A 17,836-nucleotide genomic window follows, 5' to 3' on the forward strand; every position below is an offset into this window, starting at 1 on the left:
TGACACTGACAAAATCCTTAAATTTTGTTTATACTACTATCCTCAGATGAATTCAAACAAAATTAACTAAGAAAATACAATTATTATTTGAAACAAATTACTAATCTTAATTGAAATCTACTTAAAATTTGATTCCAGACAATAGAAATATAGGATGTCCTGCTTGAAAGTACCCAATTTGATTCGGCTATAAAAACTTAATGGTTAAAGATATAAGTTCACCAAAGATTTTATATGAAAGACAAAAAATCATCAAATTTCATTGGGAAAAATCACTGCATCTCTACATGTAATCCAGCAGTCACAGTGACATCAAGACAGTAGGCAATTTCTTTCTATGTAGGTTGCAGCATGTCATGTCTCACAGTGGCAATGACATGCTCCTGAAGATCCTGAAGGTCTTTGACTAAAGTTGCATAAACCATATCTTTCACATAATCCCACAGAAAGAAATCTAAATGAGTCAGATTTGGAGATCTTGGTAGCCACGTTATCAGATATACCAGACCACAATTTGCACTTTCTTCTGTGGCAAAGCCATGACTGAACAATTATGTTCCTGATTCAGCATCTGCAACATGTTGCAGTACAAAAAAAAAACCTATAAATCTTGATAAGTTTTCCCACCAGATTCCACTTGTTGCTTTTATATATCTTAAACTATTCATTTTTTATGGCAAAATTAAAATCAGAACACTGTGTATAACTATATTGGTTATAATAATGCAAATGTGTGAAATACATTACAAATAAGACAAGGCTAATAGCAGTCAAATTGTGTTTATTAATTGAATATAGGGAACAGATTTCAGTCTGCCCATTATAGAGAACCGAATTCGTATTTACACTGATTCTCCACTCTCACTCAGTCTTCCCGCGACAACTAATTATAACACAATTCAGCTTACAGCGAGTTATAACACAATTCAGCTTCAAAACTAAAACTATTACTACTTATGTACTAGATAGAGAAAGAAGAATGAAGAATGTAATAAATCACCAAATGATTGCCTAAATATCGAGCTACAATACTTAAATGATTGGTACAAAGTAATTTGTCACTAGAGGTAGATGTTAGGTGCCATCTCTTAAGAAAATTAATAATTATAATTAAATAAATAAATTATTAAATAAAATTGCCTGCTCAACCTGCTCAACCTGCTCGGTCTCCTTGATTAGACTTCTCTCGTTGGTGACAAACCCAAAAGTGACTCTCCTTAACTCCATTACCCTGGACCCCCCTCGCGCAAAACCTTTCTTTTCATAGTTGATATTCTGACCAATCAGGACCCACAAACAGTAAGACTCGTGTCATGTGATAGGAAAGGGTTGAAAACAGAAGGGAGAAGAACTACAAGCAGAGTTCTTATGTTATCTACAACTATATACAAAAACAAATATGGTGGACAGCCACAATAAAATCTATTAACTTATCATATCAATTTGTAAAACTTGTTGAAATGTATCATAGTATATAGTAAATATGATGAAACAACAGAAGTATGTGACATATTTGATAATTTGTGTTAGAACAGAAAATATTTTTTAACTTGAAGCAATATTCTTTAACTTAAGTACTGTACAGTGAAAACTGCTTAGGCAACTACCTGCATTTGACGGACAAAAATTCCTGACACCGAATAGTTTATACATAGAGTCTTCGTATAAGTTACCTGTATTAAACTACCACCTGTGTAATGCGACCATGGGCATCAATTTTTGATCTGAAACAACATACGACAACTGTAATAAGTGACCACTTCCGCAAATATATCTGGTCGAAACTATTGTTCAAACCCATCTCAACAACGTTTCCCCCTCCTAATATAATGAATTAGTCTAAACTCTTGTTCAAACTCACCTCAGACAATTCTCTCACCCTTGAAATTAGGTGCAGGCGTTAATGAATTAGTCTAGCAACAAAGGAAATTCGTTTGTTCGAAATTGTCCAAAAAACAAAAGAAATGCGAAGTGCTGTCATTAGAAGATCATGTTAAAGTTATCGGAGAAAGTGAAAATAGTTTATCCCAACTGCATTTAGCTTTGAAGTTTAACTGTGGGAAAACACAATTTATTTTACCATAGACCTATAGTATTTTCCTTAGGAGTATAAAATATTGTATACGATACAATGAATCGGCTGATCTCATTGTTTGATAAAATTTATTTTATTTCTTTATTTATTTTTGAAGCTCATATAACACATCACTCAATAAGTCTCCGGTCTAACTAAGAAAAACAATTTTTTTTTTAGAAATTCAACTTTATTCATCAACATACTCTCCTTCACAAGTGATACATTCATTCCAACGCTCCTTTAACTTTTCGATGCCTTTTTTGTAGAACAATTTGTCTTTGCTCTCAAAATAGGCCTCAGTTTTGGCAATCACTTCTTCATTTGAGCCAAATTTCTTTCCCTGGAGCATCTTTTTAATGTCTGTAAAAAGCCAGTAGTCGCTGGGGGCCAGATCTGAAGAGTGCGGCTAGTGAGGAAGCAATTCGAAGTGTAATTCATTCAATTTAACCATCGTTTTCATCGATTTGTGACACAGGGCATTGTCTTGGTGGAACAGCACTTTTTTCTTTTGCATGTGAGGGCGTTTTTTTTTATTTCTACACTCAATCAATCCAATAGTGCCATGTAATATTCACTATTGATAGTTTTACCTTTCTCAAGATAGTCAATGAACAAAATACCATGCGCATCCCAAAATACGGATGCCATAACCTTGCCAGCTGACTTTTGAGTTTTTGGTCGCTTTGGACGACTTTCACCGGCTGCTGTCCACTCAGCTGATGATCTTTTTGATTCAGGTGTGTAATAATGGATCCATGATTCATCCATTGTCACATACTGATGCAAGAAATCCTTTTGCTTGAACTGCTCCAAACAGCGCTCTGAATCGTCAACACGTTGTTGTTTTTGGTCCGGTGTGAGAAAACACGACACCCACTTCGAAAGCAACTTACGCATGCTCAAATTTTCATGTAAAATTGTAAAAACACTACCTTCTGATATCTTTAAGGTGTCAGCTATCTCACACAACTTCACTTTACGGTCTTTCAAAACTATTTTGTGGACTTTTTTTGTTTTCCGAAACAACTGCCGATTTTGGGCGACCAGAGCGTTCAGCATCATCGGTGTTTGTCCGACCACGCTTAAATTCAGCATACCAGTCAATAACAGTTGATTTTCCTGGTGCAGAGTCTCCATAGTGCTTATCAAGCCACTGTTTGTTTTTTAATGGTGAAAAATACTGTTGAAGCCAATGTTTAATCAGCACACGAAATTCTCTTTTATCCGTTGTTTTGAAAATTAAAAAACTGGGGTCACTAAAACCAATGTAACTTGTAAAATAATTGTCAGAATATCACGAAATTTTGACACGTATTGTTTGAAGGTTGGTACTATCCAGAAATCATATGGGTCTGTCAACAGTGTTGCCAGATCAGCATCAGATTGGAGACTTATTGAGTGATGTGTTACATATGCAATAAATAGTTTCTGTATCAACCTACCTTATTTCTGTGATATTTTTAGAAAAATAATATCCAAGTAATTTTCACACACAAAATATTCAAAAAACAATAAACACATTAACGCAAAAATCAGTTTTACAGGCAACCTTCCTTTTTCCATTCTGCGATTGTCATTGACGTAATGAAATAGTATTATGAGAAGAAATAATAAAATCATTATTATTATTAATTAATGATTTTTTATTGAACTTAAGAAAATATTAAATATTTTTAAAAAATACAGTATTTTTAAAATTAAAATGAGATTAAACACAATAAACGACTTCTTCTAATAACACTGTAGTGCGTAACACAGAGAGACAGACTAAAACCTTTCACAGTGTTGTATACGATAGAGAACCAACTAACGTTTTCGGCCTCCACTGAGGCCTTCATCAGGTTGAGAACTAAAAGTCATCCCCACCAGACCGCCAGAACGGTGTTGCCCATAAAATAAACAACATAAGTGTCACGTTTCACCTCTCCGCCCAGCACCATTCAGATTTTTCGAACAGGTACCTCCACACATGCACAACCGAGTCCGCATCCTTAAAGTTGATGCAGGTGCACTTGACGCTGGCTTTATATATCTCCCATACCTCCAGGTGCCATATGTGATTGTAATGGAAGGCACGCCATATTAACTTCATAGCTCTATCATTGAAAAATTTGCTTATTTTTGCTCATCTTCGAGTTTTGCTGAGTAGATATGGCTTTTTTAGCCATATCTGTGTGCAAAATACATGCGGAAATACGGTAAATACAGCTCCACCTGTATTGGATGACCACCTGTCTAAAAGACCACTTTTTGAAGGAACCGTGGGTGGTAGCCATAGACAGGTTTTATTGTATTGTTATTCCATATACAAATACACCACCACAATACCTTGATCCAGTCCAGCAGTGGTTAATTCTCTAGAAAAACTAACATTTTCAATTTTCTCCTAAGATCTTCGTCAGGTATGACAAAGATCTAAGGAGGTATTGTAGTAGTGTATTTGTATCCCTCATCCAGTTTTAGAGGTAATTGCATATAAATATGTACTGTATTTTATAGCATATAATGTGCACAGGCATAAGTTATAAGACACATGTCCATGTCAATCCAGAAAAGTTAAGAAAAGTATTTAGCATGGTTAAGCCATACTGTGACTTTGGGAAAAATCCCCAAAATTTTTTTTTATTGTATTCTGGTTTAAAAAAATAAAGTTAGAATGCACACTTTTATTTATCACAGAAAAAGAAGACTTTAAAAGATGTCATTTACAATTAAAATTTACCATTAATGTAGAATATTTTTCTACATTAACAAAACATGCAAAATCTGCTTAGCTATATAGCTATACATATATAAGAGAATTTACAATTAAAATACCTGATAATCATGAATACCAGGACATACAATTTGGGAAACTTATTGGGCTGCAATTTGAAAAAATTGTAGACCTATAAATTACCACTGTCATCAGTCTGTCCAGCCCATCTTTCCTTAATCTCAGGAACAAAGTTAGACAGATGAAATCAGAGACCAGATACAGAAACCATAGGGAGAACAGGCCCTGATTAACTATATACGAACTTCTGATGCAAACCAGAAGTCACATTATTTCAATTCAAATATTTCTCCTGAAAGCAGTTAATAGCATTAATAGCACAACTCTATTGTTAAAGGAAAAGTGTGATATACAGGGACAAGCCACTACTAATAATTTGAGGTGGAGAGCATATATTTTAAATTAAATAAATTAAAAATATGATTAAAAATTGCAGCCTGGCATTATAACAGTGTCACAATAAATAATTGCTCATTAGCCTATGGGAGATTGCAACTTCACATACAAGATATAGAGCAAGTTTTTGAGCCTATTTTTTGGATAAAAGTTGCATCTTATATGCTGTAAAATACAGTAATTCTTCAAACTCATTAATTCACAATAGAATAATTCATGAAGTAAAAAATTTTTAAAAGATTTTAATGAAAAGCATTTTCTTTTAAATAAATAAAATGAAACATTATTCATTTGTTCTCTCCTATCTTACTTTTCATTTAATTAGTTGAAGAGAAGAACAAGATAGAAATGCTAGACAAGATAAGCTAACAAATAAATATTGATAGCACAATTTTTGAAAATTTATGACAAATTAATCATCATTTTTTTTTTTTACTTTTATTGATAATTATTAGCATTTGAATAAATTTTTCACAAAAGCACATTCTAATCTGAAAATAATTTTACAGTAAACTGATTCATATCATCTGTTGAAATATATAACAATAGAATAAATAATATTTTTTCTAGATAATAGTAAAAATTTAGATAGAAAATGAAGAGTAAAAAAAACATCTTGCATTCTTGTACAAAAACTGATAGGTCTACTTATTTAATTTTTTAATGCAAATATTCAAATTACCATTTTTTGTAGATTACATAACTTACATTATGGAATACCTCTGACAAATAGTAAATCTTTCATATAGAAATATAATATGGACTCCAAAATAATATTTGTTATTTTTATTATATATATTCAAACAGTTTATCCAAAATTCCAAAGTTTAGTAGTGATGAAACAGGATAATTAATAGTGCAATTACTGTTACAAATGACAAATTGAATTTTTAGTTCTTCAGTTTGTAAAATAATACTTTATAAAATATATCAGACTTTAAACAGTTCTAAAATTAAATAAAAATCAACTCTATTATTATTATTATTATTATTATTATTAAATACACTTAATAGTGAATTTTATAGATCAAGAATATTTTCTGGAATTTTAAATTGTAAAATATTGTTTGTATATGTTAATATTTATTATAAATTACATCAAACTAATATTCAAATTCATTCAACCAATAAATATAATTTTGGATTATATCAACGAACAAATTTAGCGATAAATGAATATTTATAAATTAAATTTCTTAAATCGCTTAATTTTTTTAATGTTACTAATTACTTTATTTACAATGACATTTCAATTCCGTCAAATGAATAATTATATCTCGGCAGTTCACTCACACTGAAATTACATGCCATTTTCCCTCAAACTAAAATTAGGATAATTCATCTTAACTTCAATCCATATATTTTGGTACTACTTTTACGAATCATGTGTATTAAATTGTCATTTTCTTTCTAAATTCCACGAATTTGTGTGAATTAGTTTGGCATTCTATTCGAGAAAAAAAAAAGCACTACCAATCAATTAACGCACTTAACATTACCATTAGCCAATATTGATTTTACGTATTGAAACACACCTATCATAAATCTCATTTGTTCCAGAAAATGAATAGCAGTAACGAATTACTTATTAGCAAGGTTACGGCTGATGTTTTCATCTCTAAAACGTGAACATGAAACACTCGATGTTCACGTTCATGTTTTAGAGATTAAAATGTCAGCCGCAACCTTGCTATTAGGAGCATTTGAACGGTTTTGTTTATATGATATTGAATGTTTGGACATTTAATATGCTCTTTCATATGTTGCTCATAGTATTGATTCTGATAATCAAACAATTTAACTAAATGGACATTTATACTTGTTATGCTTAACATTTACATGATGAATTGATGACTACTCCATATATATATGTTACTTGTATATAGTGACTCTTGATATATTTCTCTACTAAGTGTATTTATGAGTGCATTAGATAACATAAAGACATGAAACAAGATATAAAATACAAAAATTAGTAATATAAACAGCAAGATATTTCAACTTACTGCCATACTAGGGTTGGATTTGGTGATATAAACAACTGATGGATAGAACTGATTTTTTTGATAGTATGCATTTCCGATAACCGTGATTGTCAATACCAGACTGCCTATAGTTAGCAATGCGGCTCTCATTTCAACACATTAGCTTATTACTAACTTATAATACGAAAACGAATTACTCTAACTTATCTTCTAACTATAGGTTTACAGCTGTTCCAAGGTGAATGTTTCTCCCATTCGGCACTAGATGGCGCAGATAGAATATGCGACGTGTGGCGAGTCTGATTGGATAATTGCGATTAAAAAAAATAAAAAAACATGATCGAACCTAATTCGGTGATAATATTTTAATTAATTTTTGTTTTTTTAAATTTTATTTAAATAAAAATAGGATTTTGATTAAATAATTTTATGAATATTTTCTTCGATTCGGAAGTAATAATAATTGCTGAGGATTAGATTTCTCGTGCGTTTAAAATTTGATTACGTAAAGGTTTGAAATTATTTATTCGGTTATTGTCTCTTTTTTTTTTTGTTCGTTTTGTTTTAAAACATTGTCTTTTAGGTTATTGTATTTGAAAAGAAATAAATTCAATATAACTGCGTTACTTAACGGTTACTGATTTTAAACGGGAATTCGTGGAAATGAAAGCATTGCACCATTTGCTTCGTTATAATATCATTTATTTATTAATAAACAATGTCTTTTACATTCCCAATTATTAATTGAAAAAATTAAAATAATTACTTTTAAAAAACAACTTTTTGCCCTGCGGGTACTAAGATTTTTTTTTCAAAGGGTCTATCTCCACGTTTCCTCGAATTGCAATACCCCGACTCCTTGCTATTTCTTAATGTTATTTTGAAATATTTAAGTATATTTCATTTTTGTTTTTTATCAGTTTTAGTACTGATAAAATAAAGTTTTTACTAGGAAAAGCTATTCGTTTCGAAATTACGCTTAAATTTCGTATAGTTCGTATAACCTGTATAATTTCTGTTTATCAATGCACTGAAAACGCATAAACTTCTGAGCGCTCTATCATTTCCAGATAGTATAAATAGTCATATTTACGGCACGAAATGCTTATAAATAATTAGTTTATCTAACGTTTTCATTAACGTCCTCGTGCAAAGTGCCCTACACCTTCCCGGAGGACCACTTACATGGGCAGACGGGAAGCAAGACAAATGGGACTGGGCGCCGCACATCTGGGCAACAACATAATAGATCAATATTAAACAAAGAATAGACAAAATGAAAAAATTTTTTTATCACTTTCTTTATTAAAATCGCCATTTTTTTCTAATGATCTACTAGACCAACAGATTTAAGTAATATATATATATATATTTTACTTTTATTGTGTAGAAGTACAAAATTGTATAGAATTTACATTGAAATTTCCCGTGCAAAAATGAGTCAGCTAGTTAATAACAATTTTCGTTTTTATCATATATCAAAATCTGTAGAGTCATTTAAGAAATGGTTTAAAAAACTGGTCTCAAAATGATTTTAAAATGAAAAGATGTAATTGCACAATATTAAAACAAATAAAAAACATAGTTTTTTAATTCATTTACTAATATTATTTCGTAATTAACAAATATATTTACATGTGTTACATATATTAAAACAAAAAAATATACGAAATTAATATTTTTATTTTAAATTTATTAATTCATATTATAGTTATATGCAATACCACAGAAATGTTCTATTATATTTTCCCTATCGTAATTATATGTAGTGTATATTATAACTTATATATTTTACCAATATTTACAAAAAAAAAAAAAAAAAAAAAAATCCGTCAAATCGTATGCTTGCTAAGCGTGCAAAAATTTCCAAGTTTCTGTCGCCTAATTGTTCGGGAGGACCTAACTAACATAATTTCACGGAAAGCGAACTCCTCTACGATACGGCCACGTTAACGGGAGACGCCTAATTTACATAATCTCACGAGGGGCCGACTCCCCAACGACGCCCGGAAACCGCACCGAACCGGCCGAGAGGTCAAAGGTTGCAGACGACCTAAAATGGCCCTCTGGGCCGCTTAATTTGCATAACGACGTGAGGGGCAATATCCCCGACGACGCCAGCAAAGGTCAAAGGTCAGAAGGCCTCGAAAAGGCCCGAAAACGGCAGCCCTAACTCCTAATTTGCTTAAGTACACGCTGCTCTAGCCATAGTTGAAGCTGTGAATCAGGGGGGCCTCAATTACCTCAATAACCATTAGCCTACTTCTTACTTACATAATGCCAGGAGAGTTCAAAGTAGAAATTATAAAATAATTTAATTGTAAATGAAGTTTAGTCTATAGATTATGATGATTTTCTTTTATAATTTAAATAAATAGTCTATATATATTTTTCTGTATAAATTATATATGTACAGTACAGTACAGTAGTGTATAAATCGTCTAGCTAATAATCCACGATTGAACGGAGTGATTTGACCCGGATAAGATTGGGATCGTCCATAAATTACATAATGCAATTTTTATACTTTTGTAACGACTTTGTAGCACTTGTAACGCTTTGTAACGCTGTCGTACATATCCACCCTTAAAATTACGTAACGCATATTCTGGAACGACTGTAATACACAGAACGGATACTGAACGTTAATTATTTTATTAATTACACGTATAACGTACAAAGCAGTGACGTAAACAGTAAGATTCGCTATGCAACACTTTTCTCTATTTTTGTGTTCGTTTTTTCGCGGATTAGACGACGAAAGTTATAGCCAAATCTAAGAAGTTATCGCCATGTGGCGAAAAAAGAACTACCGGTAGTTTTATCCTTAATCCTTACACACTTAACAAGCAACGCCAGTCGATTTAAAGAACCTAGCATTACGCTTTTGTAAACACCTCCACTCCCTCATAACGCATCCTAACTTTTGATTAGCCCACCTATAAAAATTTATAAGCCTACTAAAATTCAAAACTAGGACTGATGCTGCCTGGATCTGGTCGTCGATAGTCTGATTATAATGACGCTGATGTAAATGAAACGTTAATCCGTTCTTGCCTTCCATAATGAACGAAACTATATCATATAGTATTAATTTGCTACTATCTTGTGTTAACAGACGAATATTTAAAATTTCTAACTACAAAAGCCCACCAGTGGCCAATGTTTCCATTCCCTGAACACTGGGAGTTCGGTCGTGGATTTGCGCATCGCCAGGACGGGCTGGCTACGTAAAGTTTTCTGGGTTTTCTCCACGTCTGTAACGCCTGAATAGGAAACAGTTACCATTAAAAAGATCTCCCGGAAGGTATTCCCCTAGGCAGATCGCCCAAGCGTTGCATTGCGTTGCGTTGCCGTAACTAAGCTAAACGGAACCTAACTACAAACAAATACAATCTTAACGGAAGTAAATTTTATGGATGTTATATTCAAACTTACGAATTTTTGGGCTGCAATTTGAAAAAATTGCAGACCTATAACGCCCCACTGTCGTCCGTCCATCGGTCTTTCCTTAATCTCGAGAGCGATGTTGATAAATACAATTCAAGACCAGATATAGAAAGCTTAGGAGCAGGAGGCGCGGTTAACTATATACAAACTTCCGGTACAAACCAGAAGTCAAGTTGTTTCAATTCAAAAATTTTCCCTTAAAAGATGTTAGATGACTGGTACGACTATATTGCTAGCAGGAAAAGTATGATGTACTGTACAGGAGCAAGACACTAATTTGAGGTGGAGAGCATATATTTTAAATTAAAAAATATGATTAAAAAATGGCAGCCCGGCATTGTGATGATGTCGAAATAAAATAATTGGTTGTTTCCATTTATTTACTTACTTAATTGACTGATTTTTTTCCTAAGCGAGGTACTAGCATATGTTTTTAAGATCATATGTCCAGACACAATTGTAGCATGTTCAGATCAACAGCGTGCGGTGACAATTTTCAACAGATGTGAGAAAACCCATTATTTAAACACCCGGAAAAAATGTATTTTATTCGCGTATTATTGGCACATTAATTTTACTTTCCCTGCTCTGTTATATATAACAGAGGGAAAGTTTGCAATAGGTCGAAAAATGAACCCTCCACCCAAATTTTTACATTTTTGGATTCGGGGGACCGTGAAACGTCGAGAAATGCAAAAAATTCGGGTTTTTTCTCTGTATGTATGGATGTTAATGTATGTGTGAGGAACAAGAGTTTGTTCACCCTCTTTGAAGCATAATAACTCACGTGTCTTTTGTAGAAAATTTCTGAAATTTTGCAGGGAAGATTGTTTATTAGGGGGATTGATGCTATTAAATTTTGATAAGTTTTGGGGAAGATAGAGGGGGGGGTTGTGTGACGTATCTCGAGTAGGTCGGACTTAATGACGATTTTATTTGTTATTAGCATTTACAATTTTTTTAAAATAAAATCCATCTCTACCCTCAAAATTAAGCCTTTTGCCATTTTACAATAATAACCAAAACTATTTAAAAAAATGTAAATAAGATTTCATAATAGATGGCGTCACACGTAGTTTTAAATGTTGCCGGAAAAGTTATGTATCAATATCAAATTTAAATATATAAATCTATATTTGTTTATTTATATGCTTTTTATTAATTTTGTCTGGTGTCTGTCCGTTTCTGTTCAGATAAAATCAATTTTCCCCACTTCTGAATTTCCGATCGAATTGAAACTTTGTGTGCATACAGAATGTATTCCCGATGACAATACATTTTTCAGAACTTGCAAACAAGTCTAGTAATTAGCAAAAACTTAGCGAAGAATTTAAATTTTAAAATAAAATCTGATAACGGATGGCGATACATGTAAGGAAAACTCTTTCCCCTTTTTAGTCGTGCTGTCTATGTAAAATATTGTAACTCAATTTTCCCAATTAAATGCTAAAACAAGATTTTCGATAATTCAGTGTTACGTATATAAAACTAAAAAGTAAAAAATAAAACATATTTAAAAAATTTTAAAGAAACAATTTTTATTCACACAAATACACTGAAAAGTAAAAATAAATTTTTTTCAGCTTTGACAGAATTCTTGGTATTGTGCGACCAGACAAATAGCTTGGGGCGCCCATGGAAAACCTATAAAAATTTATAGAAAGTATAACTAACTTGTTAGAATATTTTAAACATGAGTGTCCCACACTTTTATTTTTGGTCGCATAATACCAAGAATACTGTCAAAACCGAATAAAAATTTATTTTTTACTTTTTAGTGCATTTATGTGAATAAAAAGCATTTCCTTCATTTCTGTTGTAAATTCTTAACTTAGACCTATATAGTTTTATATGAATAAAAACGCGCACAGCTTTTCTCATTTTTTAGTCTTTCCATCCTCCGGGGATTAAGGGGACTTTTTCCCAGGTCCATTGTGTATGTGGCCAGTCCCACAGCCGGTAGAGGATAGAACCCGAATATTTGGGACAGATCAACTGAAAATTTCCTATGAGTCTCTGCGTAGATTCGATCCCGAGTCCATTAAAACGATAGACTAGCGCCTTTACCACCTTGGCTGTCGAGCCTCTGAAAATTGAGGGTTCAGTTTAAAAGGCTTTGGAAGACTCACGTCTTGTAATTGAGATAGCTGAGTGGATAAGATGTTATGCGATATAGGTTCGCACCTTTGAATTTTTTTTTTTTTTTTTTTTTAATATGTAACAAAATTATCTTACCGTATCATTAGCATTATTATTACTATTGTTATTTCACATGTTTAATTAAAGCTTATAACACAAGAGATTAAAAAAAGTGACGCCATTTCCTGTTTAGCGAAACGAAGTCTCTGCAGATTTAACTCTTGTATAATGTTAACTCTATCCAGAGCCGGATTTGAGGCGATTGGAGCGATTGGTGCCAATCGGGCCCCGCGCTTGAAGGGGCCCCCGCATCACATCAAAATTTATATATTTAAAAATAGTACAGGTTACAAAAATAAACATCTAGGTATATTGTTATGAAAAATAAAACAACATATTTCAATATGTAAATTAACTATTAATTAATGTTGTTATTTAAAGTTTGAGGGGCCCCGCAAAAAAAAATTCAATCGGGCCTCGCAACTATTGGATCCGGTGCTGACTCTATCTGAAAATTAATATGAAGAAGTAAAATTGCCCAGCCTCTACACGTAGCGTCTTATCCACTTGGTTATATCAATTACGAGAATTGAACCTTCCACTGTATAAATTAAAGGCGATTTCGTATTCTCAACCGTGTTGTATTGTAGATTAATAAATTAAATATACACAAACACACACCCGGCTCTCGGTTATATACCGTAGCATATACACAGGACGCGTAACCTAGTAAAACGACTTTAATACAATAGGAAAGCCATAGACAGTCCGTTTCATTTGAAAAAACTTGTGTTATTGGCTTGCTTATATAACCGTATTAAAGCTGCTTTCCAGGCAATGCACCACAGAATATATGTATTATTTTAACAAATGAATGGCTTTTCGAGATAGGAATGTTCTAGAGGAATTTGATAAATAAATGTGTGTGAGCTCTCTTGCCTGCCCACCCATTCTGGATAATGGGCATGATGGACTGTATATATGAGCTTATATACATACAGTACTATACATGTAAACAAAGTCAAACTCTAATTTCAGCATTAGATAATAAGTTTTTTTAAAAACCTTCGTAATGATGATTAAGAATCTTTATCATTATTACAGTGTATCGTTTTTGTAATAAATGATAAACGGATTAGATAACTTTTATTTCGAAAACTTTATCAATTTAAGCATAAATCTACATTTTATGCTATGTTGGAATATTTGTAAGAAATGATTTATTTGCTCATATAATAAAAGTTTATATTAATTTTATAATAACTTCTGAACATAAAACATAAACAAAGCATCATATTAACATTATAATAATTTATTTTTGTTTCTATTTTTCTCACAAATTTTAATATTTCAAAAAACAGAAACAAAAGTATTATTATATACAATTAATTAATCAAGCAGAAAAACCTATTTTCGAAAACATAAGCGAGAAATAAAGTAAAATTGACGGTAATTTAAATTTAATTATTTGATAAAGTAAGAAGATATTGTTTGCATTTTTGTAATCATTCACATGGGCAATATTCCAAAGTTTTACATGGCTTAAAGTAAACAGAACACTTTTAAATTTTATTTTTGAATAATAAATTGATTTTTATAATGATTATAAAAATATCAATAATAATGTTATTTCAAAAACTAAAGCCATCCGCAAAAATATAGTAAAGTTCTTGATCTTTCACATTTCAAAATAATTGAACAACCAAAAATAAAACAATTCTCGAAAAAATACAAGTACTGTATATAAAAATAATTTTACAGCTATCAACAGTAGAAAGAGAATTATAAAGCAATTATTTCCCTCATAATAGTCGTAGGCGCTTCTTTACATTTTGGAGAGAGTGATCGAATCCATTTGGTGATTTTGGATCTTTAATTTTAAATCTGACATTCCTCAATTTCGAATTCGTAACAGGATGCCTTATACAAGCTTGTACGTCTGGTCGTAACTTAAAAGGAATAATGACGAATTGAATTTGAATATATTTGTTTGTTTGCATTTTTGGATGATCCAAAAATGCAAACAATAGCGAGGTTGAGTCCGAAGTTTTTAACGCGAAAACGTGTACGTCGGACGTTCAGCGCCGCTTTCCTGTAAGCCTAGAAGTTTGACAATGGCGTTTGAAAAGTCAGTGGAATCATGCTCGACATTCCAAATGCCATTGTCAAACTTCTAGGCTTACAGGAAAGCGGCGCTGAACGTCCGACACATTTTTGCGTTTAAAACTTCGGCCTCAACCACGCTAATGATGGAAATAAAATTTATATTCATGTATGTTAATGCGATAGATTTTTTTTTTTACAATTTGTAATTAAAACATGGCTTCTGACAGCCGCCACATGAGTGCGTTCGGATATGTCAGGCCCCGTCCCTCACCACCCGGTCGCCCCATTGTGGGCCTGGCCGAACCCATAATCGGCCTTCTAAAAGAGGCCTCTTAGTGCCCACAGGGCGGAAAGAGTTAGAAAAAAGCCGCCACATGATTACTTGCATTATTTTCTATTATTTTTTATCGAGTGACTATTGCAGTGGGCCGGCCAAGCGGTTCCGTTCCCTGAACACTGGGAGTTCGGTCATGAGTTCGTGCCTCGCCAGTACGGGCTGGCCACGTCTGTAATGCCTGAATAGGGGCCAGTTACTCTTAAAAAAATCTCCCGGAAGGCATCTCCCCTAGGCAAATCACCCAAGAGTTGCGTTGTCGTTACTTAATAAATAAACAAAGAGATTGTTGCAGTCAAGGGCGTCGCCAGCCAATGGGCCAGGGGGGGCAAGATGATATAAATTAATAGAGGATATGAATTGTATGTAGGTAAAATAAAAACGATTCATAAATTTTAAGAAGCTTAAGAAGATTATTTTAATTAAACCATAATCTTCTTGGGTTTTTCGCGCGGGAATTATAAATCGGGCAATAAATGACTTAGCATTTAAATAATTTTTTTCGCATGTCTAGGGAGGGGCAACTGCCCCTCTGCCCCCTCTGGCGACGCCCTTGGTTGCAGTGATTGCAATAGTCATTTGAAAAAAAAAAAAAAAAAAAAAAAAAATTGAGGCGCATGGTCGAGCGGTTAAGGTAGCAACTTGCCATTATGGGGATCCAGGATAGAATCCGGATTAGTTCAAAAATCCTAGAAGTTTTTCAAGGAGTGGTTTATCCGGATATGTCAGACTCCGTTCCTCACCATTCGACTGCTCCATTGTTTCCCTAGCCTGACCCATAATGGCTTTGTTAGAAAGGCCCTTTTAGCACCCACAGGGCGGAAAGAGTTTTAAAAAAGTACATTATGAATTTATGTAATTACAACTGTATTGTTTCTTCAAACAATTTTCCTCTAATCACTGTCATATTAATAAAATAAACAAAAATTCTATACCATTTATTCATAATTAATTAATTTATCATAACAGAGAATCTAAAAAAATAAAATAAATATCAAGAAAAAAAATAAAAGTTCTAGAATTAAATCTTACAAAAGACTAGAGTAAAATTTATTATTAATTTATAGTACAGTATTTCAAAATAAATATTTCCAAAAATATTAGCGCTATTATCCAGTCGAAAGGTTAATAAACGCTATAAATTTAACTGTGTTAATAACAAATAACATTAAATACGGATACAAGGAAATTATTTTATTAGATTCTGTTTCCTTTATTACGGTTATATCATGTTTATTAATATATGATGGAAACTTTAGTATTTGCAAATAAACTATTGTTTAAATATGTGATGATTATTCATAGAATTGTTATTTTGAGTTCATCCATAAACACCTGTGGGGAGGGAATTAGACTTAACTAAAATAGCACACATGGTTTATAGACGATCCCTTAGACCTGTAGAGATTTATTATTGAGAAAAGTATATAATCTCAAAATACTTTAAACTTACTGTTTTTCTTTAAGTTCAGCGCAGTTTATTATAGTTTAAATGAATAATTTTAAATATAATAAATTTGTAGAAGCCAGTAATTATTATAAGCTTTAGAAATAATACCATAAAGTATATATATATATACATTTAAAATGAATATTATTGTTACACAATACAATGTGTGTATTATTAGGCAATACTATAATATACATTTTGTATTGTATTGTACTGTACATTGTTTAATGTATTAAACAATGTACACTACAGTAAAACTTTTAAGATAAAATAAGCAAAAGCTGAAATTGCAATACGTCATTAAATTAAATTAAATTTAAAAATCATTATTATTTTTTTACCTTTGTAACAATAGCATAAAATAATTAAAAATGTTAATTTTTTTTTTTAAAGTAAAAACATTTACAATAATTGATGTAAATAAATATAGAAACACTCCAATTTAGAGTGATAAAAGACGTAGTAGTCTTTGACATTGAGACAGCTATAAATAGTTTGAACTTAAAAAGTTATTTAAGTCGTTATTTTAAGTAATTTGAATGAAGTTCATCAGCCTTTGTTATCTATAATAGAACTCAGCGCAATTGATGAATGTTTTTGATACTCTTGAATTGCGTCAGAGTAATAATAGGAATTTATTGAGAAATCAATTATAAAAAAAATTAAAAAATAAAAATTATTAATGTAATTTAATTTATATAATATAAATTTTAATTAAATATAACATAAGTATTCGCTCGACGAAAGAACGTTCAAGGCGGTTAAGCATCAGCCTATCGCTTTGGGGGTCCCGGGATCCAATCTGGGCGAGCAACTCTAGGACTTTTTTATGGACGTGCTGTCCCGGATGTGTCAAGCCTTGTCGCTCACCACCTTACTTCTATTGTGGAATCAGACGAGTCCATGATAATTAGAGTTAAAACGGAGTAGTGTTTACAAGGCAGGAAGAGTTTCCCCGGACGGCCGAGCGGTCGAGGTGGAGCAGTCTATCGCTTTAGGGAACTCGGGATCGAATCCATACGGGTCCGTCCGAATATGTCGGACCCCGTCCCTCACTACCCGGCCGCCCCATTGTGGGCCTGGCCGAAACATGGGCTTGCTAAAAGAGGCCCTCTTAGTGCCC

General features: G+C 32.4%; 1 protein-coding gene and 1 pseudogene across 1 annotated transcript in view; both read right to left on the reverse strand.

The window, feature by feature from the left end:
* sip3 (septin interacting protein 3) overlaps positions 1 to 7,514 on the reverse strand; it is a 55,352-nt gene extending 47,838 nt beyond the window's left edge. The window contains exon 1 of the mRNA XM_067263717.1: positions 7,256 to 7,514. Coding sequence (XP_067119818.1) covers positions 7,256 to 7,384 — 129 coding nt within the window. The 5' untranslated portion in view covers positions 7,385 to 7,514. The remainder of the gene's footprint in view (positions 1 to 7,255) is intronic.
* LOC136969660 (protein GVQW3-like) lies at positions 2,228 to 4,905 on the reverse strand (annotated as a pseudogene).
* Positions 7,515 to 17,836: the final 10,322 nt, after the last annotated feature.

Source organism: Centruroides vittatus, unplaced genomic scaffold (genome assembly GCF_030686945.1).
Source record: "Centruroides vittatus isolate TY-2023 unplaced genomic scaffold, ASM3068694v2 contig_18, whole genome shotgun sequence".
NCBI lineage: Eukaryota > Metazoa > Arthropoda > Arachnida > Scorpiones > Buthidae > Centruroides > Centruroides vittatus.